The sequence below is a fragment of the Bos indicus x Bos taurus genome, chromosome 13 (genome assembly GCF_003369695.1).
Source record: "Bos indicus x Bos taurus breed Angus x Brahman F1 hybrid chromosome 13, Bos_hybrid_MaternalHap_v2.0, whole genome shotgun sequence".
NCBI lineage: Eukaryota > Metazoa > Chordata > Mammalia > Artiodactyla > Bovidae > Bos > Bos indicus x Bos taurus.
The window spans coordinates 39,611,336-39,635,064 of NC_040088.1; the positions used below are offsets into that span (position 1 = coordinate 39,611,336).

General features: G+C 39.5%; 1 protein-coding gene across 2 annotated transcripts; it reads left to right on the top strand.

Moving 5' to 3' along the window:
* Positions 1 to 628: 628 nt before the first annotated feature.
* LOC113903405 (prostaglandin F synthase 1) lies at positions 629 to 21,045 on the top strand. Of its 2 annotated transcripts, XM_027559486.1 has the most exons (9): positions 629 to 773; positions 4,526 to 4,693; positions 10,178 to 10,294; positions 11,838 to 11,915; positions 12,334 to 12,456; positions 15,137 to 15,246; positions 16,170 to 16,335; positions 18,583 to 18,665; positions 20,754 to 21,045. In XM_027559486.1, the coding sequence occupies exons 1-9, from the start codon at positions 690 to 692 to the stop codon at positions 20,794 to 20,796; spliced, it is 972 nt and encodes a 323-aa protein (XP_027415287.1). In that variant the 5' UTR covers positions 629 to 689; the 3' UTR covers positions 20,797 to 21,045. The 2 variants fall into 2 exon arrangements, with proteins under 2 accessions (XP_027415287.1, XP_027415288.1); XM_027559487.1 differs by lacking the exon at positions 4,526 to 4,693.
* Positions 21,046 to 23,729: the final 2,684 nt, after the last annotated feature.

Consider the following 23,729-nt stretch of genomic DNA (forward strand, 5'->3'; position numbering starts at 1 on the left):
CAACCCACTCCTGTATTCTTGCCTGGAGAATCCCATGGACAGAGGAGCCTGGCAAACTACAGTCCATGGGGTGGCAAAGTGTCAGAGACGACTGAGCAACTAAGCACAGCACACATCACTAAGCACTTTGCCAAAATGCCTGCCTTTAGTATCCTTTTCAGGGTTTCACCCTTCTCAGGTCTGTAAAGAAAAATAATTTGCTGGAGGGAAATACAAAAAGGCAAATTTCTTTTCATTTGATGTTTTGATTCTTTATTAAGGGATTACATTTTGAAACATGCTTATTAATATTAAACACTTTTAAACTGTGTGATTTGTATATGTGTGGGTGTTAATACTATAAGATAATTGTTTCAGTTGATGTTGGATCAAGATTGGGCTTCATAATCAGAAAAATGAAATGATTGTTATGTGGAAGTTTCCATGTAACATACGGTCAATAATTGTTAGCCCACCTCATCATTATATGATATGTAAGGTTATACTGATAAGAAAAAAAAAAAACATCAAACAAGTTAACTGACTTCAATCTTTTACCTCCAAAGGTATTGGTTTAACCATGCTCCTCCTCCTACAATGTATCTGCTGACACTGGACAGTGCAGCTGGCATGTTAACTTCCTGTTATTTATAACCTCTGAAGGCAGAAGAGAAAAATCAGAGTCTTCTTACTCAGAGGAGCAACAAACAATGGATCCCAAAAGCCAGAGGGTGAAGCTTAATGATGGCCACTTCATTCCTGTCCTGGGATTTGGAACCTATGCACCTGAGGAGGTAAGAGTAGAGGTTTGGGGTTGAGATATAATATAAATAGTAGTGGATGTGACATGAGTAGAAGGGGACTTGAGTTGTCAAGCACTGAGCTCCTGTGTGACCCTGGGAGGATCACATGGTTTCACTAACCGGGAGAGAACATCCAGTCTCCACTCTGTATCAGGGTCTGAGACTGTGCTCACCTGCAGATTACTCTGGATTCCCCTCCAGTTTCTGTCTCTTTCCCAGCTTATCAGAAGAGGTGAGGCTGTCAGGGACACTACTGTCAGCTACTTTGCTTTGAGGGAGATTGCAATGGCCAGGTTTCTCTGTATATTTCATTAATTAAAGAACTCTTTCTTCTTTCCAAAAAGACATGACCCAGAGAAGTATTTGAGAAAAAATTTCCTGAAGATGAGGTGACTGAAAACTAATGGGAAGAATTGCTTTTCTACTGTGAGGTGCCTGCTCCATGCCAGGCAAGACACACTAGCTGTGTTTTGCCTTGTACTTCTGTTTCTGCTTGGAAACTTCTAATGGAAGTTTTAGTATCATTTGAAGGGATAAGCTACTGTCTTATATCCAACTTTGAATTCTTAGGAATTCAGTTTCTTTTTATTATAGTCTGCAATACTCAGGCATAAGAGGTGCTAATGGACACATCTCTAGACCTGATGCCAGAAAGTTTGCTGTCCATCTTGTCTTTAGAGCATGTAATTGTGACAAGGGACTGGTCCTGAAACTTTGAGTCTCACTTTTCTAATTTATAAAACAGAAGACAATATTCAGAGACATTTTTCAGATAGAAGATAGGGCTTGTTTACTTGTAGTGCAAAGTGTGATGAGGAAAGGGAAGGGTCCAGGTTATTACTGAGGTTCATTTGTTCATTCCTTAATACATCCCATAAGGCAAGTGATCTTAAGGAAAACCATGACTGAGACCCAACAGAGGAAAGTTAGACCAAGCATCTACTTCCTTGAAAGTAAAAGATTCTGAATTATAGAAACATAAATGCAATATTAGTCAACCTCAAAAGGAAAGTTAATCTCACCATTTGCAACCACACAGATGAACCTGGAGAACATTAAATGAAATAAGCCAGGCATAGAGAACAAATATTTCATGATCTTTTTATAGGTGGAATCTAAAAAAATTGACTCATAGAAGCAGAGAGCGTCAAATGTGTGAATTGTTTTATATCAAATTATGTTTATGGAAATGATTATAGTAATTATAAGGCTATGATGATTGTAAAGCAATCACCGTATTTGATGGTTCCTGTAAAATTAGAGGGACAGTGGTTTGATGATTATGCATTTAAAGTTTTATATGAATTTAATAGCTTAATTTCTTGACCTAAGAGATTCGTTGGAGCTCTGGTTGTGGGAATAACTGCCTTGATTGCCATAATTGCATCAGTTATGGTTTCTGTTGTTGCCCTGTCAAAAGAAGTGCATACTGCCTCATTTGTCGATCATCTGTTCAAAAATGTCTCCATAGCTCTTACTATGCAGGAAATTATAGATAAGAAAATAGAAAATAAGGTCAATGCTTTAGAAGAAGCAATTCTGCTTATGGGGCAAGAAATTACAAACTTAAAAATTAAATTGTCTCTAAGGTGCCATGCTGAATTTAAATGGATGTTCGTTACCCCTCTACAAGTGAATGAGTCCATGCACTTTTGGCAATGCATTAGGGATCATATTTTAGGCATCTGGAATCATTCAGATTTTAGTATTGATATTTCTAAGTTACATCAGGATATTCAGAATATGAAGCAGGTGGAGTTTGACTTTTCTTCTCAATGGCTTTCTAATTCCCTTTTTGAAAATATGCAGGGGTATCTTTCCCATGGATGCTTTTCTACAATAATGATTAATACGGCCATGTGCTTATGCCTGTTAGTTCTGATTTGTGTAATAGCCCCGTGCCTTTTCAGAATACTCAACCAAAGTGTTTCTGCTCTATCTACTGAGTTTCATACCTATGCTCTAAAAAATAAAAAAGGGGGAGATGTCGGGAGCCATGTTAGGCATTACTGACAAAAAGGAGGCATGGCCCCAACCCCCTCTCTTTGTCCCACAGGTACGGACCCGGGGTGAAGGAGTTAGACCTTGTGATTCTGACTTGTTTTTTCCTCTCCTCGGCTGAGTTGACTGAAAATGAATATTAAAATGCTTATTGTTCTTGAGAGGAGCATGAGAAGGCACAAAGCCTTCTGCAGCTGTGCTCAGAGAATAATTCATGAAGTTAATCATTGACATTTGTCTAAGGACTTTTACAAAAGAGTGTTCCAGGATGAGCACATAGGCCGCAGCTTGAGGCCATGGGAGGGATTGCTATCTTAAGCCTATTTGTGAGGAAAATGTTTATGGCAAAGGAGTTTACTGAATTTAGGGCTTAGAAATAATTAAAATAGTTAGAAGTTAAAGATTTAAGGAATGTTTTAATGTAATGTTAGTATATTTTACTATAGCTTATAGAGGTTAGGAATTTTAGAGATACTATAGCTAGAAGCCTTTTTAAGAGATAGTGAGCTCAGGATGTTAGGGGCAAACAGGATTTAGAAAGATAAGAAATAAACTAAGGAATGTAGCATGAGTTACAAGGTAATCACAAGTTAACTATAGGACACATAAAAGGAAGTAGATAATAGATGGTAAAGTTGATTCAGAGAGAGAATCGCTGAAGCAGGAACTCTGTTTGAAGGGCAACAATGATTTATGGAGATAATAAATCTGGGTGAGGGGGAACTGAAAATGTCAAACCTCTGACCTAATGCTTCTGTAAAAGTATAAAAGAAAATCTTAAACTTGAAATAAATGCACAGTTCAAGGAAAAAAAAAAGAAGAAGAAGAAGAAGAAGCAGAGAGCAGAGACATAGTGCTCAGAAACTGAGGACAAGGTTCTGAAGAATGGAAAGATGCTGATCAAAGCTACAGACCTTCAGTTAGAAGATACATAAGGCCAGAGACTTGATGTAGAGCTTGGTGACTATAGTTAATAATAATAAATCTTAAATGTTCTCACCACACACAAAAGTAACCTATGTGAGGTTATGGATCTTCCGGTAGCTTAATTGTGGTAATCATTTACAATGGATAGCTATATGAGAACATCACTTTTTAAACCTGAATAGATAGTTTTAGATGTATTCTGTGTGGCTTCACCTGTATACTGAGGTCTCAAAAGCTTTCACCTGGTTTCTTGATGCTTTTCAAGTGAATTTAAGTGAAAGTCTCTCAGTTGTGTTTGACTCTTTGTGACCTCATGGACATGTACTATGGAGTTCTCTAGGCCAGAATACTGGAGTGGGTAGCATTCCCCTTCTCCAGGAGATCTTCCCAACCCAGGGATCGAACCCAGGTCTCCCACATTGCAGGCGGATCTTTACCAGCTGAGCCACAAGGGAAGCCCTTTGATGCTTTTACCATGCCCTCATAATTTAGTTGATTTTTCCTCAGACATCTCACAGTATAATTTGTATACATGATTACAACTTTATTTTGAGTCCATTGGATTGTATCAGCAAATCACTGAAACTGGAGGCAGCTTGGGTCCTCTATGCCTGTGATCAACCACTGGTCACCTGGAATGTCCATTTAATCACTGACCAGGAATATTCAGGGAAACTGGCATGGGTTTATCACCACACACTTGCAGAATGAACCAAATGCATGAAGAAAAGTTTGTTCTTGGGATGATCAGTCTCGTGCCTTAGCAATCTCTTAATCATGTGGATATTCAATTTCTACCTTTGTTACTCATGTAGGTTCCTAAGAGTGAAGCCCTGGAGGCCACCAAATTTGCTATAGAGGTTGGGTTCCGCCATGTGGACAGTGCTCATTTGTATCAAAATGAGGAGCAGGTTGGCCAGGCCATTCGAAGCAAGATTGCAGATGGCACTGTGAAGAGAGAAGACATATTCTACACTTCAAAGGTGCTGTGTGTGGTGTGTGTGTGCACATATGTGCAAGTGATTGTGTGAAGGTGACAATTAGGTAATAGGATCCATAGTTAGGTGAATGTTGTCTATTGATACAGATTTTTTTGCACATATTTACATCTTAAATCTAGTATCCTCTTCTCTTCCCCCTCCCAAAAGAGAGAGTGATTATAACTATTTCATCATTGCTGTGTTCAAATTTTAATTTTAATTTAAAGTCACTTTACTTCTCTGAACCTAACAGAGCAGTGTGATTTAGTATGGGCTAATGAATCAAACCCATTCACTGGAATGGGTGAATTTAACTCAGATGACCATTATATCTACTATTGTGGGCAGGAATCCCTTAGAAGAAATGCAGTAGCCATCATGGTCAACAAAAGAGTCTGAAATGCAGTACTTGGATGCAATCTCAAAAACGACAGAATGATCTCTGTTCTTTTCCAAGGCAAACCATTCAGTATCACAGTAATCCAAGCCTATGCCCCAACCAGTAACGCTGAAGAAGCTGAAGTTGAACAGTTCCATGAAGACTTACAAGAACTTTTAGAACTAACACACACAAAAAAAGATGTCCTTTTCATTATAGGGGACTGGAATGCAAAAGTAGGAAGTCAATAAACACCTGGGGTAACAGACTAACTTGGCCTTGGAATACAGAATGAAGCAGGGCAAAGGTTAATAGAGTTTTGCCAAGAGAACACACTGGTCATAGCAAACACCCACTTTCAACAACACAAGAGAAGACTCTACACATGGACATCACCAGATAGTCAACACGGAAATCATATTGATTATATTCTTTGCAGCCAAGATGGAGAAGCTCTATACAGTCAGCAGAAACAAGATCTGGAGCTGACTATGGCTCAGATCATTAACTCCTTACTGCCAAATTCAGACTTAAATTGAAGAAAGTAGGGAAAACCAATAGACCATTCAGGTATGACCTAAATCAGATCGCATATGATTATACAGTGGAAGTGAGAATAGATTTAAGAGACTAGATCTGATAGATAGAGTGCCTGATGAATTATGGACAGAGGTTCATGACATTGTACAGCAGACAGGGATCAAGACCATCCACATGGAAAAGAAATGCAAAAAAGCAAAATGGCTGTCTGAGGAGGCCTTACAAATAATAGCTGTGAAAAGAAGAGAAGCAAAAAGCAAAGGAGAAAAGGAAATATATAAGCATCTGAATGCAGAGTTCCAAAGAATAGCAAGGAGAGATAAGAAAGACTTCCTCAGTGATTAACACAAAGAAATAGACGAAAACAACAGAATGGGAAGACTAGAGATCTCTTCAAGAAAATTAGAGATACCAAGGGAACATTTCATGCAAAGATGGGCTCGATAAAGGACAGAAATGGCATGGACCAAACAGAAGCAGAAGATATTAAGGAAAGGTGGCAAGAATACACAGAAGAACTGTATAAAAAAGATCTTCACGACCAAGATAATCACAAAAATGTGATAACTCACCTAGAGACAGACATCCTGGAATGTGAAGTCAAGTGGGCCTTAGAAAGCATCACTACAAACAAAGCTAGTGGAGGGGATGGAATTCCAGTTGAGCTATTTCAAATCCTGAGATGATGCTGTGAAAGTGCTTCACTCAATATGCCAGCAAATTTGGAAAGCTCAGCAGTGGCCACAGGACTGGAAAAGGTCCGTTTTCATTCCAATCGCAAAGAAAGGCAATGCCAAAGAATGCTCAAACTACCGCACAATTGCACTCATCTCACACGCTAGTAAAGTAATGCTCAAAATTCTCCAAGCCAGGCTTCAGCAATATGTGAACTGTGAACTTCTAGATGTTCAGCTGGTTTTAGAAAAGGCAGAGGAACCAGAGATCAAATTGCCAACATCTGCTGGATCATGGAAAAAGCAAGAGAGTTCCAGAAAAACATCTATCTCTGCTTTATGGGCGATGCCAAAGCCTTTGAATTGTGTGGATCACAGTAAACCAAGTAAAGTTCTGAAAGAGATGGGAATACCAGACCACCTCACCTGCCTGTATGCAGAAACCTGTGTGCAGGTCAGGAGGAAATAGTTAGAACTGGACATGGAACAACAGACTGGTTCCAAATAGGAAAAGGAGTACGTCAAGGCTGTATATTGTCACCCTGCTTATTTAACTTCTATGCAGAGTACATCATAAGAAATGCTGGGCTGGAAGGAGCACAACCTGGAATCAAGATTGCTGGGAGAAATATCAATAACCTCAGATATGCAGATGACACCACCCTTATGGCAGAAAGTGAAGAGGAACTAAAAAGCCTTTTGATAAAAGTGAAAGAGGAGAGTGAAAAAGTGGGCTTAAAGCTCAACATTCAGAAAACTAAGATCATGGCATCTTGTCCCATCACTTCATGAGAAATAGATGGGGAAACAGTGGAAACAGTGTCAGACTTTATTTTTGGGGGCTCCAAAATCACTGCAGATGGTGATTGCAGCCATGAAATTAAAAGATGCTTACTCCTTGGAAGGAAAGTTATGACCAATCTAGATAGCATATTCAAAAGCAGAGATATTACTTTGCCAACAAAGGTCCATCTAATCAAGGCTATGGTTTTTCCAGTGGTCATGTATGGATGTGAGTGTTGGACTGTGAAGAAAGCTGAGCGCCGAAGAATTGATGCTTTTGAACTGTGGTGTTGGATAAGACTCTTGAGAGTTCCTTGGACTGCAAGGAGATCCAACCAGTCCATTCTGAAGGAGATCAGTCCTGGGTGTTCTTTTTTGTTGTTGTTGTTGTCTTTCTTTGATTTAATTTAGAGTAACTTTTTACTAGTTTTAACAGCGAATCTTAAAGTTACAATTGGTTTCATATCCTAGTGAATTTGAATTTTATGAAAACTATTACCACTAGAGTTATTTTAAGTTTTTTTTTAATTTTTAAAAATATAAATGTATTTATTTTAATTGGAGGATAATTACTTTACAATATTGTATTGATTTTGCCATACATCGACATGAATCTGCCAGGGTGTTCTTTGGACGGATTGATGCTAAAGCTGAAACTCTAATCCTTTGGCCACCTCATGCGAAGAGTTGACTCATTGGAAAAGACTCTGATGCTGGGAGGGACTGGGGGCAGGAGGAGAAGGGGATGACAGAGGATGAGATGGCTGGATGGCATTGCCGACTTGTTGGACATTAGTTTGAGTGAACTCTGGGAGTTGGTGATGGACAGGGAGGCCTGGTGTGCTGCAATTCATGGGGTCACAAAGAGTCAGACATGACTGAGCGACTGAACTGAATATATCAAACAGAAAGAAGTATGATTAGATTATAGTTTCCTTATCATCTGGGAGACTTCCCAAATTTCTTCACATTCTGACTCTCACATCTCAGCTGTATCAGTAAGAGAGCATTAGGGCGTCACTTTGTATATTACAGAAGATCTAGCCAAAGTGTGTAGAATTATGTTCTGCACATGTTAATATGTTCAAAGCACCTTCCCCTAGGTTCGGTTAGGTTCAGTTCAGTTCAGTCACTCAGTCGTGTCCAACTCTTTGTGACCCCATGAATTGCAGCTCGCCAGGCCTCCCTGTCCATCACCAACTCCCGGAGTTCACTCAAACTCATGTGCATCAAGTCGGTGATGCCATCCAGCCATCTCATCCTCGGTCATCCCCTTCTTCTCCTGCCCCCAATCCCTCCCAGTGTCAGAGTCTTTCCAATGAGTCAACTCTTCGCATGAGGTAGCCAAAGTACTGGAGTTTCAGCTTTAGCATCATTCCTTCCAAAGAACACCCAGGACTGATCTCCTTTAGAATGGACTGGTTGGATCTCCTTGCAGTCCAAGGGACTCTCAAGAGTCTTCTCCAACATCACAGTTCAAAAGCATCAATTCTTCAGAGCTCAGCTTTCTTCACAGTCCAACTCTCACATCCATACATGACCACTGGAAAAACCACAGTCTTGACTAGACGGACCTTTGTTGGCAAAGTAATGTCTCTGCTTTTGAATATGCTATCTAGATTGGTCATAACTTTCCTTCCAAGGAGTAAGCATCTTTTAATTTCGTGGCTGCAATCACCATCTGCAGTGATTTTGGAGCCCCAAAAATAAAGTCTGACACTGTTTCCACTGTTTCCCCATCTATTTCCCATGAAGTGATGGGACAAGATGCCATGATCTTAGTTTTCTGAATGTTGAGCTTTAAGCCCACTTTTTCACTCTCCTCTTTCACTTTCATCAAAAGGCTTTTTAGTTCCTCTTCACTTTCTGCCATAAGGGTGGTGTCATCTGCATATCTGAGGTTATTGATATTTCTTCTTGCAATCTTGATTCCAGCTTGTGCTCCTTCCAGCCCAGCATTTCTCATGATGTATTCTGCATAGAAGTTAAATAAGCAGGGTGACAATATACAGCCTTGACGTACTCCTTTTCCTATTTGGAACCAGTCTGTTGTTCCATGTCCAGTTCTAACTATTTCTCCCTGACCTGCATACAGGTTTCTCAAGAGGCAGGTGAGGTGGTCTGGTATTCCCATCTCTTTCAGAACTTTACTTGGTTTACTGTGATCCACACAATTCAAAGGCTTTGGCATTGCCCATAAAGCAGAAATAGATGTTTTTCTGGAACTCTCTTGTTTTTTCCATGATCCAGCGGAAGGTGGCAATTTGATCTCTGGTTCCTCTGCCTTTTCTAAATCCAGCTGAACATCTGGAAGTTCACAGTTCATGTATTGCTAAAGCCTGGCTTGGAGAATTTTGAGCATTACTTTACCAGCGTGTGAGATGAGTACAACTGTGCGGTAGTTTGAGCATTCTTTGGCATTGCCTTTCTTTGCGATTGGAATGAAAACGGACCTTTTCCAGTCCTGTGGCCACTGCTGAGTTTTCCAGATTTGCTGGCATATTGAGTGAAGCACTTTCACAGCATCATCTCAGGATTTGAAATAGCTCAACTGGAATTCCATCCCCTCCACTAGCTTTGTTCGTAGTGATGCTTTCTAAGGCCCACTTGACTTCACATTCCAGGATGTCTGTCTCTAGGTGAGTTATCACACTATTGTGATTATCTTGGTCGTGAAGATCTTTTTTATACAGTTCTTCTGTGTATTCTTGCCACCTTTTCTTACTATCTTCTGCTTTTGTTAGGTCCCCTAGATTATGTAATGCTAATTAATTCTGAGAAAATTGACTGTTTGATCAAATTAGACTGTGTGTCCTCTGACACTCTTTCAAACATAATTCAGATGATGGGCTTGGTAATTATTTGATAAGGTTATTTATATTTCAATTCATTTCATTCTTTTGTGAATAGTGAAGTGATGATAAATTCAAACAATGTAGTTTACATGGGTAGATTAGACTTAAAATTGAACTCCAGAAGAAAAGGGGCATTTTTTTTTAGTGGTCATCCATTTCTAACAAATAGAAAATGTCTAATTATTGAGTGAAATGAGTCAGACAAAATTAGCTACAGCGTTCATTTCATACAACTTCCTTTTTTTAACCTCTGCAGCTTTGGTGCAATTCCCTTCAACCAGAGTTGGTCCGACCAGCCTTGGAAAAGTCATTGCAAAATCTTCAACTGGACTATGTCGATCTCTATATTATTCATTCTCCAGTGTCTCTGAAGGTTAGCAATCTGCTTTTGTATTCAATCATATGTATTTTTTTTTCTTGCCTCAGAGTGCTTATAAACTTGAATGGATGGTTGACTTAAGACTTTCTTAGTAGGTTGAAGAGATGATTACACTAGAGTAGAATCCCCCAAATAATCATTTCTGATTGTCTTTTTACTGAGCTTCCTTGAATCCTTAATTCTGTTACATGCCTCCCAGAGAAAGGCATTCAACAATAATCTCATATGCTTTGCTCAAAAACTTGATAAAATATAAATGGGCATTTTTAGCACACAGCCCTGATTATGACTTCTGAATCTCTTCGGGATTTTATGAACACAGTTTGGTACAGAGTGGTGAGCAATGACACTGCCTCACACTTGCACAGTCTGAGTTGTTCCCCCTTTCACTCTTTCAAGAGGAGCAGATTTGGTGGTGCTCCCTCTGGGTGGGTCTAAACCTCCCAACCTTTAGAGGGACTTGAGAGACATTGCCTACACTGTTGCCCGACTTCACAATGAGGATTATAGAATGCACTTAGCCATTAAGAACTGCACATGTACACCCATGGCAGATTCATGTCAATGTATGGCAAAACCAATACAATATTGTAAAGTAAAAAAATAAATAAATAAATAAAACTGAGATTAAAAAAAAAAAGAACCACAATGGGAATTTCCTGGCAGTCCAGTGGTTAGGATTCCATGCATTCACTGCTGAGGCAAGTTAAATTGAGGGAAGGAGTTCAATCCTGTTCTGGGAACTAAGATCCAGCAAGCTGTAGCCAAAAACAAAACAACAGCAACAACAAAACAAATGTATTACGTAGAACTCTTGATTTTAAGTTACAGAAATCTACTCAAGCCATCCTATGCAGAAGAGTCTATTTGACTATGTATATCCCAGCCATGGACAGATTTAAGGATTTGCAATACTCTTCAGTAATGTAACCCTTTTTTAAAAAATCCCTTATCCTGTCATTACTCTTTATTTTTACTGAACATGTTCCATTGGTGGCAAATATAGCCTTGGGGGAACTCAAGGTTCATACTCATGAAATTTAAGAGCATGTCTGGATCTTCAACATTTCGTATCCACCTAAACAGAGTCTTGCTGGTTCATGTGCCTGTCCTAGCGCATCAGATGCTCAGAGGGAAAAGAAGTCTGATTATCTAGCCCAGGTCAAGTATGCAATCTTTAATCTGGAAATAAAGCCATGTAACTTACTGCCATTCCCAGGACAAGAGAGGCATTTTGCAAGAGTAAAGTATAAGGGGCAGAAAAAAAATTCACATAAGTCATTGATAGTCCCCATTACAATGTATGAAAATTATATTCATTAAAACATATATTAGGTGTAAGAGATTAGTGGGCGCCTGCCTCCTGAAGACATTGCTCATAACTCCATTTGCAAATCACTTTTCTAATATTGGTATCTAGAATATTGCTTTACCTATCTCATAGAGGTTTAGTGCCTGGTCTAGACATGCCTGGCAGCCTAGCTAAATGTGGAGAAATCATTTGGTAACAGCTCTACAATGATTGCTTCTATTCCAGCCAGGGAATAAATTTGTTCCAAAAGATGAAAGTGGAAAACTGATATTTGACTCGGTGGATCTCTGTCACACGTGGGAGGTGAGTCTGGGGAGAAGCAAGCCCAAAGGAGGACCCAGGAGAGGGGGAATTTCTTTCATTTCTTCCACCTGTGAGAATGGGCTGTGGACCATCAAACTCAGCAGTTCATGAACCTAAGGGCTGGGATGCTGGGGTTGTGGGGAGGAATCATTGCTGAAATGTTCACAGAGAAGAACAGTGGAGGAGAATATGGGACAGTGAAGACAGGCATCTATTTCCTTCCTTGTGATATGTCTTCTCTGGGATTTTTCTAACGAGGAGATGGTGATTCTTCTTGTGTCATGACCCTCTTCTCCTTTTTTCTTTCTTAAAATCAATGTCAATTCTTGACATGAGACACTTTTTGCAGATTTTTTCCAACATTTATTCTTGATCTATCACTCATTCCAAGTGACTGTTCACCACCTCTCCCTCCCAGGCCCTGGAGAAGTGTAAGGACGCAGGGCTGACCAAGTCCATTGGGGTGTCCAACTTCAACCACAAGCAGCTGGAGAAGATCCTGAACAAGCCGGGGCTCAAGTACAAGCCCGTCTGCAACCAGGTGAGCAGCTCAGCTCCTCTGCCTCCTGCTCTTCAGAACCTCCTTCTTGCCCTGGTGCCTGATGTCTGTCTGTCCTCCCCTCCTATTAATCCGACGTTTGGGGACAGAAGGTTCCAGAGAGCAGAGCTTCTGTCTGGATGGTGGTGAATAGAATCCATAACAGTATCTTTGATAAAATCTGGGTGGAAAATATGTGGAGGACTTACCACTAAGTTGTGTAGGAATTGAGGGAAGGTTATGGGGGTGAAGGGGCTTAAACCAGTCCCCCAGAACTTAGAGGAAGGAGGCCTTTCCCTGAGCTGAAAGGGTGATCACTAATCAGATGTGAAAGTTCCTCAGAGGGAACTGTGTACAAGAAGGAAGACCATGAAAACACAGAATGAGAAGTAAATAACAAAGGGAAAAATCAGCTGAGATAGGTGTTAAATGTTTGTGTGGGGTCTAGATGCCTGAATCCTTAGTCTTGGTGTCTCTACATTCATTGGTCTTCATCATGGAGCACAGAACAGAAAAGTTTGCTGGAGACAATGAAGGTCTGTCAAGTCAGATGGATTAAGTTAAAGGCTTATGGTGATACTAACTGTAGATATTCACTCAGGAACATTTACTTAGCTTAGAGCACATCTGATCATTTACTCAGTCTTGGACTGGTTCTCCCATCAATGTCCATTGTAAAATTAACTGGTTAAGCACACTTGTCTATGTCTGTTTCTGCACTCTTACATTTTTGGTTCTATTTTTACTTTATTGTGGTGAGAAAACTTAACATGAGATTTAATCTCATAAAGAATGTTTAAGTATTCAGTACAATACAGTGTTGTTTAAAATACAGTGTTGTACAGCAGATCTAGAATGTATTCATCTTGTATAATTGAGACTTCACACCCATGATTAGCAAATCTGGATTCCTCCTTCCTCCCATCCCCTGGTGACCATCTCTCCACTGTTTAATTCTAAGTTTGACCTATCTACATATATAAGTGAGATGTGATATATATGTAATGTAATCTTTATCCTGGTGAAATGGTCTTATTTCAAATGTATCATAATGTCTCTAATGTACAACTTGAAGTCAAGGATAAAGAATCTCCTATAGCAGAATTCTTTGCAAGCCGAGTGTAGCTTACATAATTCAAGAAATATACATATATCAATTATATATATGGTTTTCAATTTTAGAAATTAAAATTTTAATGTGATTCTAACATCAATTTTGCCTATATTTATTATGAAAAATTTCAGATATTAGAAGAGTTAAGATTATAACAGGAAATATACATGTATTTAATTTTATGTATTTATTATGTATTCTATATTTAATAAATAAAGATCTATAACACTTTGTTGACCTGTATCTTATGCGGTTCCCATGTCACATTGAGCCACGTTTCTCAAGGTTTTTTCACCGAGAATGACCATTAAAGTATTCTGTTACCAGAATATCTAGACAGGCTTTTGACAGATTCACTGTATTTATCGTTGTTTTGTGACATTAATTAGTATGCATGTGCATGTGCTCAGTCATGTCCGACTCTTTGCAACCCTGTGGACTGTAGCCCGCCAGGCTCCTCTGTCCATGGGATTCTCCAGACAAGAATACTGGAGTGGATTGCCATGCCCTCCTCCAGGGGATCTTCCTGACCTTGGGATCAAACCTGCATCTCTCACATCGGCAGGAGGGTTCTTTACAACTAGCACCACTGGGGAAGCCTCCACACTTATCCCTACAAGACAGGGTAAAAACTTAACTCCTTGTCACTAATCGTCAGTTTCTGAGAAAGGATTTATTGTAATAATCATCATCCCTGGAGGAAAATATTTTGTTCTTTCCACCTCTCTCATCACTAGGGCTTCAGGGATTTTTATTTACTCTGTGTGCTATACTTGTTTTCACTCGTGATTCCTTCTGATGCTCAAGTCTACCCAAATGTCACCAGTGGGCTCCCCATCAAAGTGGTTCTTTTGTCCTTAAGTCATTTGTCCATAAGTCTTTGTGCAATTTCTTGCTGTCTGGCACAGTTTGATGTCCGTGATTCTGACAGCTCTTTTCCTGTCCCTGATCTGGAATTAGGCAAGTGTCCTGGTGGTGTCCAGTGGTGTTCGGCAACCAAAATCTGGTTCCTAGAGTTGCTTCTTCTCAAGAATGTCATTATTTTTGTTTTTATCTTTTCAGGAGACGCAATAAAAATTTTTTTAAAAAAATATCATGCCTGTATACGAGAAAGCAAAAGAGGCACTAATGTATAGAACAGTCTTATGGACTCTGTGGGAGAGGGAGAGGGTGGGAAGATTTGGGAGAATGGCATTGAAACATGTATAATATCATGTATGAAATGAGTCGCCAGTCCAGGTTTGATGCTCGATACTGGATGCTTGGGGCTGGTGCACTGGGACGACCCAGAGGCATGGTATGGGGAGGGAGGAGGCAGGAGGGTTCAGGATGGGGAACACATGTATACCTGTGGTGGATTCATTTCGATATTTGGCAGAACCAGTACAATATTGTAAAGTTTAAAAATAAAATAAAATTTAAAAAATATATCATGACTTAAGGTTGATGTTTTAAGTTATAATTTGATGTGATGCAGTTTTTTCTTTAGCATTTTTAAGCTTTTAATCTTTGTAATATTAATATTGTCTTTTCATATAAACTGACACTCTTCTATCTTCCATTCTATAGGTGGAATGTCACCCTTACCTCAACCAGAGCAAACTGTTAGAGTTCTGCAAGTCACATGATATTGTCCTAGTTGCTTATGCTGCTCTGGGAGCCCAACTATTGTCAGAATGGTATGAACATTACTGAAGACAACAAAGAGATTCTCTAAAACTCAATTTTTGAAGAAATATTTTAATCTTAATGTAACAGTGCTCTGGAGATAACTCTCATTTGGCAGGGGAAGAGGAGAGAGATGGGAGAAACCCTTCTCTTTTGTCTTCCCATCCATCACCCAGCCAATTTTTACATTTCATGTATCTTGTTGTAAAATGTTAAAATGCAAGTCTGCAATAAATTTATATATAATTCCATAGTTGAGAACTAAGACATAAACTTAAGTCATGATTCACTTATTTATTAACTAATGAATACATTACTAATGAATACTAAACTTTTCAAGCTTCCCTTACCTTATGTCTAAAATCAAGATAATATTAAGTACCTCCCAGGTCTATGATGATCAAAAAATAACAAGTTGAATTATTTTAGTAAACATTTATTTATAGGAGTATTGCATGATGAAAACAACAATGAAATGAATAGTTCTCCTCTTTGGACTACTCGATTTTTATCAACACTTGAGAACAGTGAAAATTTAAAAATTTCCTGGTCTTCTCCATCTCATTTTCTTTTCACTCCCTTGTATTTACTTTAGAGTTGTGATTATAAAAGAAAAACAACCACTAAGAAGTAAAAACAGAAAAAAATTTTTACAAGATTGGCAGTACTCACAAGCATGCGTCAAATGCCTGGGAGAGCTTTGTAAACGCAAACTGCCAGGTGCCACAGTTGAGTTTCTGATTCAGTTTGTCTGCAGTTAAGCCATGGAGTTTGCATTTCTAGGAAGATCCTAGGTGATGCTGATGCTTCTGGCCCATGGACCACGCTTTGAGAAGCATTGGTCTAGAGTCAACCTACTTGGTCTGTTTGAGAAGCCTCCTTAGAAACTGAGTACTTAGTCTCAGCTCCTCAGCATTTCTGAATTTCCTTCCAGGGTGAACTCAAACAACCCCATTCTCTTGGAGGACCCGGTTCTTTGTGCCATTGCCAAAAAGCACAAGCAAACCCCAGCTCTGGTTGCCCTTCGCTACCAGGTACAACGTGGAGTTGTGGTTCTGGCCAAGAGTTTCAACAAGAAGAGGATCAAAGAGAATATGCAGGTGATGATGAGTGGGGCTGCGGGCAGAGGGCTCCTAAGGAATATCCTTCACAAGGGTCATTCTTTGTCTGTCTCTCAAGACTTTCCTTGAGTCAAGACAAGTCACCTATTCTTCCCCATGCATGAATGTGTTGTGTGTTCCTGGCGATTTTCTCCTCCTGATGTGGCAACGGGAGAGGTGGCATGGCTGGAGAGGGTTCAGGTTGGACAGAAAACAGAGATTTTTGTTTCAGCGTTACATCAGCCATTTATTCTGTCACCTTGTGCAAATGACATCTCATTTTCTTTGTTCTCAATTGACAAAATTGTGTTATGTGATCCCCATAGATCATCTAGGTTGCTCTGACAAACACCACAGATTGTGTGGCATAGAAACAATTGAAATTTGTAGTCTTACCTCTGGAGGTGGAGATCCGAGATCGGGGTGCCCATGTGGTCAGGTGAGGGCCCTCCTCCGGGTCACAGGCTTCTCTTGTATCTTAACTTGGTAGAGGGGGCAACAGAGCTCTCCTAAGTCTCTTATATGAATATGATATTGTTTAAATCTCATTCATGAGGGCCCCACCATCATAACCTAATTAATCACTCTTCAAGGGCCCATTTCTACACCATCACAGCAGTGATCTTGAACCTCTAAATTATCATGATTTTATTTTACATTTCCCTGAATAGTAATGTAGCTTCATTTTTATACTTCATTTAATCTCCATGAGCTTTTGCTGTTTCAAAGTTCCTATGTAAGACTGTGCCCATTTTTGCTGAGATGTCTTTTGATTTGTGTGTTTGAGACCGTTATTGTACTCTTAGCCATAGCTGTACAAGAAACTCTCCCCAGTTTCAGGGTTTAATGCAGAGATCAGATATGCTTCTCTTGATTCTATAGTTTGACGATCAGCCTGCACTCAGCTCAGCTGTTGTCCTCTTGTCTGGGCTCTCGTGCATTTGCAGTTCAGTGCAGAGCAGCTCGGGAGTTCTGCTTTAGCAAGTGGATGTGGCTCTTGTAAGAGGAGCCTGCACATCTTTCCATCTAGTTTTTCATACATGTTTGGCTAGACTGTGGTCAACTAACCTGGTCTTCATCTCAGCACAATGCTATGATCCCCAGTCAGTGAGTGGGGAAAAATCCCCTTCATGTCTGGACTCAGAACTAACTCACCACTTCTGGGAAATATCACAGTCCAATGCAAATATCACTGTCCAAGGCAGGTTACAGCTCAGGTCAAGTCAAGGGGAAGGGAAATTGTCCCCTGAAAAACTGTTTCCATTTAAATTTGATTCTGTAATATAGCTGAAACTGATTTTCTAATAAGATATGAAAATAAAATGGAAATCTAAAGGTCCATATTTTTCTACAGATTTTCATTGTCAACTCTGTCATATATTAAGTGTCCATAAGTACATTTCTGACCTCTCTTCTATTTAACAATTCAGTTTTCTGTACTGTCTTATTATAGCGGAAAATAAGTCTTGCTTTTCAGAATGGCACATTCTCCTTCCTTAAAGAGATCTTTGCTACTTTTCACTAGCTGTTCCTTGATGTAAATTTAGTATCACTTTCCCAACTCCCACAAAAGAATACATGTTTAAGTCTTAGGTTCATGTTGCATTGAAACACTAGAATGCTTTGGAGAAAACTGATTTCTTTACAACATTGAGATTTCCTTGCTATGATTATGAGATGCATTTCTAATTATTTAGGTGTGCTTTAATATTTTAAGCACATTTCATAACTTTTTTCCTTAAAGGCTTTACATAATCCTTTTGGGTTAGATTTACTTGTAGATAATGAATAAGTTTGATATAGGATTATTGGGTAGGTTTTCGGAGGTAGGGCTCCCCCTTACAATTCTTATTAAGTTCAAAGTTATATCATATTTAGGGGGTGTTGGGAAGAAGAAAAACAGCTTAATGCGTGGTAAAATGCAGGTATTTTGTAGGAATTGTCCAACTGCCCCTTTGTTTTTGAAAGAAGATATTTGTTTTTTAATTTCCTGTCTCAAATAATTCACTTAGAAAGATAAGGGACTGATGTGCTATAATCTGTTTAAGGTGGACAGAAAAGGAGAAGGTGTAGGAAGGAGAGGTGAGAACTCAGCAGAGGGTCCCAGGCTTGTTCACCAGGAAGCTGAGGACAGACACGGCTTCCCTGTCCCCTCTTCTTGTCTCCATCCAGCTGAAAGTCCTCCAGTCCCCAGGGGGAGGCCAGCTCCTTGGAGGAGAGGTTAATGTGATTCTTCCTTCCTTCCAGGTGTTTGACTTTGAACTGACTCCGGAAGATATGAAAGCAATCGATGGCCTCAATCGTAATATAAGATACTATGATTTTCAAAAGTAAGTGACTTGTATATATTACACACACACTGGTTTCTCTAGCATATAGCTCAGCAGAGGAATAAGCTTTCCTAAAACTTAGTTTTAGGGAGGATGTCCTGATTTCCAGCATAGGAGTAAACCAAGGGCTTCCTGCAGACCTCAGACCAGAAGTTTCCTCCAGGGCTCCATTTACCACTAATAGAAATGTAACTGGGGCCTGGAACAATGCATAAGTAAGGTCTCCAGATTTGACATTGTGGTGAATTCACTACGTTGTGCCTGTAATCCCTGTGCCTGGTGTACCTCCTCTCAGGGCTGAGAGACCTAGTAGACGCAGAGAGCACAGTGCCTGCAGCCCACTGTTCTTTCAGGGACCTACACGAATATTTCACCTTTAAATCGTTTTAGAATCAGGAGGAAATGATAAATAAGGACTGTGTAATAATCCATCTTGGATTACATTCATGTTTATCCTAATGTATGTGTATGGTCAATTATGTCTGACTCCTGGTGGCCCAGGAACTCTAGCCCTCCAGGCTCCTCTGTCCATGGGATTTCCCAGCAACAATACTGGAGTGGGTTGCCATTTTCTTATCTAGGGGATAAGATCTTCCCAACTTGGGGATCAAACCCACATTTTCAGCATCTCCTATATTGGCAAGTGGATTCTTTAACAGTGAGCCACCTGGGAGTCCCCAAGTTTATCCTAACACAACTGTAAATGTATTGCTGATGTTTTTTGGCAGAGGGGTCCACAAAGCCCAACAGGCATCATTGCTGAGTAGTCACAGTGGGCCTGCTTCCACCCGCTCCTCCTACTGTCTGATGGTTTTCTCCCTAATGGGCATTTCTTGTACTCAGACACCATCCATTTCATCCAAATCCATCCCTTTCCCCCCTGTTACAACACATTTCCTCATCCTTGTAATGTCACCAAATGAATTGCAAGTAGATCATGAGCTTAACTGATGCTCCAGAGAGTGACTGCTGTGTCCTTAGCAGGACACATCCTGGTAAGATCATCTGGGTCTCTAGTTTCTTGAGTCCAGACTTAATCTAGTGCTGCCTTTGTCCAGCAGATGTCTATCCCCTGGGGAGCCCTACCTCCTTGATTTTGACTTAGTCACAAACCTAGGATTCCAGCTACCTAATTACTGCAGGAGCATGTCAGGACTGCAGAGAAACAGGGCTAATCAAACAGAGAGATATTGGAAAACGTTTAGAGAGAAGCAAATACAAATTAGCGATAAAATGAATATTTAGTTTCAAATGAAAGATCTCAAAACTCTTCTTGTTTGTAAAGAAGATATTTATGTATACATATGCATGTGTTTATAAGTATACCATGATTCTAAGAAAAGACATAATGCTAAATGAAAGTTACTTTTCTGTTCTCAAAAGCTTATAAGTGTGTTCTGTGTTCTCCTTCATTATGCTGTGAATTCCTAGACATATTCATCCTTGTGGGTTTATGTCAACAGCACAACTCTTGGCACATGGAATTGCTCTCAATGCACTCTTTAATGAATTGAATTGAAAAGGACCAAGTTAGAAAGAAAAATCAGGCCATAAGAAAAGATAACAGCAATAATACTAATGAATAAATAATGTGTTGTCATATAAACTAAGAAAATCACAAGTTATAGGTATGATTATTTAGGTGTATGTGGTATTTCTTCAGCTTAATAGTAATTACTCAATGGAGGCATCCTGTATTTTGGGTATGCTCAACATTTTTTCATTGAATGTTTATGAAAAAGAGCAAGGTATTCCTTAACTGTGATTATTCTCATCACTTAGGGCCGAAAGTTCCACCTGTGTCTGAAATGACCTCCACAGTCAGCCCTAGGTCTTGTGCTCCCATATAAATTGTATGCAATTATATATTGTATAAGTCATTGTAGAGTAACTGTTACACGTGAATGTTGGGATTGGACATGCAGGTGCAGTGCGCACATGAAGCAGACACCTGGTGTGTGCTTGCTGGGGGAAAAGGAGGGACATGTAGATTTCGAGTTTGAGCCCATTCTGACTGCATCCACAGAGTAATGCTCTCTATGACAACAAGACAGATTTAATAAATCAATCCTCCTCCTTCTCTTTCAGGGGTATTGGTCACCCTGAGTATCCATTTTCTGAAGAATATTAACTGGGTGAGCTGTCCACCATGGCTTCTACCTGAACATCTTGCTTCTAGGGCTACAAAGAGCGTTTCTATACTTGGTGGAGGTGTTTAAAAGAAGTGCCTGAACTTTTGAAAGATTGTTTTTCTTTAAAAACTCTTTATGAAATAACCAAGATTTCAAATATGGGTACTAGTTTTTCCTAACAAAATAATTTGAAAAATAAAAGGGAAAAGATAGAAAATAAAGATAACCTGGTTAACCCATTTAATAAATTTGGTGCATTTTCCTTTGTTGAAAATGAATCAGTCAATCTAAGAAAGAAATAGAAAATTTTATTCAAGCTAAATTTGAGAACTATAACCCAGAAAACTCTGATGGCTGTTCTTCTTCTAGAAGTCAAGGCACTGGGGATGTAAGTTTTGGAGACAGAGGGCTCTACATGAAAAGACATATTATTGACAGTGTACATAATACACATATAAGTGTCATCGTGTTGAGTCATATGACCCCTTGTAAGATCAAGAAGAAATTTGTCTTTTAAGAAGCTGTCTTACTGATGCTGGGAGAATGTGGCTGTTTATGGTTGAGCACGTCCTCACATTGATGGAAGAGGTCTGGTACATGTATAATGCAGATGAGCAGGTCCTCACATTGATGGAAGAGGTCCGGTACCTGTATAATGCAGACACACAGCCCACAGTGAGCAGAGAGGGGTGCAAAGGGCACAGAAGAATTTTTCATATTTAAATTTCTGCCATAAAATATAAATTTTATTTCATACCTTCATGACTCCCTTATACAAAAGTGTGTGTCTGTTTATAATTTGAAATTATTTTCAATATGCAGGTTGTATACTTATTTTTTACTTAGCATAAGTTTTTTTGTAAGCTATCGAGTGTTATTTGATGGTTGCCAAGGGTCAAGGGGTTGGGAGAGGGTTGGATTGGGAGGCTATGGTTAGCAAGTGCAAGCTAGTATATATGGAATGAATTAACAACAAAGTCCTACTGTGTAGCACAGGGAACGATATTTATCTATGGTAAACCATAATGGAAAAGAATATGAAAAATAATGTATAGATGTGTATAACTGAGTCACTTTTGTGTACATTCACAATTGAAACAACATTATAATTCAACCATACTTCAATAGAAAATAAACTAAAAACTTACAGTATTATATTTAGCTTCTTATAATGCTTCTCAGGTGGCTCAGTGGTAAAGAATCCTCCTATCAATGAAGGAGACACAGGTTTGATCTCTGGATAGGGAAGAGTCCCTGAAGAAGGAAATGGCAATTCAGTCCAGTATTTTCACCTGGGAAATCCCAGGGACAGAAGATTATGATGGGCTACACTCTGTGGGGTGGAAAAAAGTTGAACAGGATTTAGTGACTGAGTATGCACACACGTTATAAAGCAGTGCATCTTTTCAATTTATTTAATTTTTTAAAACTGTTAGTTCTCTATTTAAAACGTTTTTATTGAGGTTTACAATGTTGTGTTAATTTCTGCTGTACAGCAAAATGATTCATATATATATACACATATATAAGTATATATATACATTCTTTTTTATGCTAAACACTTTGATTAGTTATTATATGTTTAGCCATTCATTCATTGATTTATTCAGCACAAGTTTATTGAATATTTTTAGTAAGACTGTTTTATCAATGAAATGGACAACAAATTAAAATAAATTATTGAGTTGATAATCTAGTGGAGCGTGAGACTATGAATGAAATCAGGAGTATTTAACTGTTAGAAATTAGTAAGTGCCTGTTGAGATAATTCTGCACATTCTCTCACTTTTCTGTACATGTATCAGGAAGAGGCACTAACTACCCTTCATCCCATACAACTTTTCATCTGTAAAACAAAGCCTTGCCCTGCAGAAACATGTAAGGCGTGTTTGCTGCCACGTAATGTAAAGAAAACATCTCCCTCCTGAGAAAGGGAGGGATGCTGAGTGCCTACAGTCATTGATCCAGGATCCCTAGACTCAAGGTTTTTATCCTGTCATTCAATTCACTAAATATTCAGGTATCACCTGGGACCTTCATTTCAACTTTAGAAATGGGGACCCAGGAACTAGCACAACACACCATATATATGCACACCTAATTATCACATTGGGAGAAGGCAATGGCACCCCACTCCAGTACTCCTGCCTGGAAAATCCCATGGATGGAGGAGCCTGGTAGGCTGCAGTCCATGGGGTTGCTAAGAGTCAGACACGACTGAGTGACTTCACTTTCACTTTCCACTTTCATGCATTGGAGAAGGAAATGGCAACCCACTCCAGTGTTCTTGCCTGGAGAATCCCATGGATGGAGAAGCCTGGTAGGCTGCAGTCCATGGGGTCGCACAGAGTTGGACACGACTGAAGCGACTTAGCAGCAGCAGCAATTATCACATTATAAAACCTCAGTTCAGTTCAGTCATGTTAACTCTTTGCCACCCCGTGGACTGCAGCACGCCAGGCTTCCTTGTCCATCACCAACTTCCAGAGCTTACTCAAACTCATATCCATCAAGTCAGGGATGCCATCCAACCATCTCATCCTTTGTTGTCACCTTCTCCTCCTGCCTTCAATCTTTCCCAGCATCAGGGTCTTTTCCAAGGAGTCAGTTCTTCGCATCAGGTGGCCAAAGTACTGGAACTTCACCTTCAGCATCAGTCCTTCCAATGAATATTTAGGACTGATTTCCTTAGGATTGACTAGTTTGGTCTCCTGGCAGTCCAAGGGGCTCTCAAGAGTCTTCTCCAACACTGGAATTCAAAAGCATCAGTTCTTTGGCACTCAGCCTTCTTTATGGTCCAACTCTCCCATCCATACATGACTACTGGAAAAACCATAGCTTTGACTAGGCAGACCTTTGTTGGCTTTGACTAGATGGACCTTTATTAGGGGTTGTAAGCACTAAGCCTATACAATGTTACATGTCAATTATG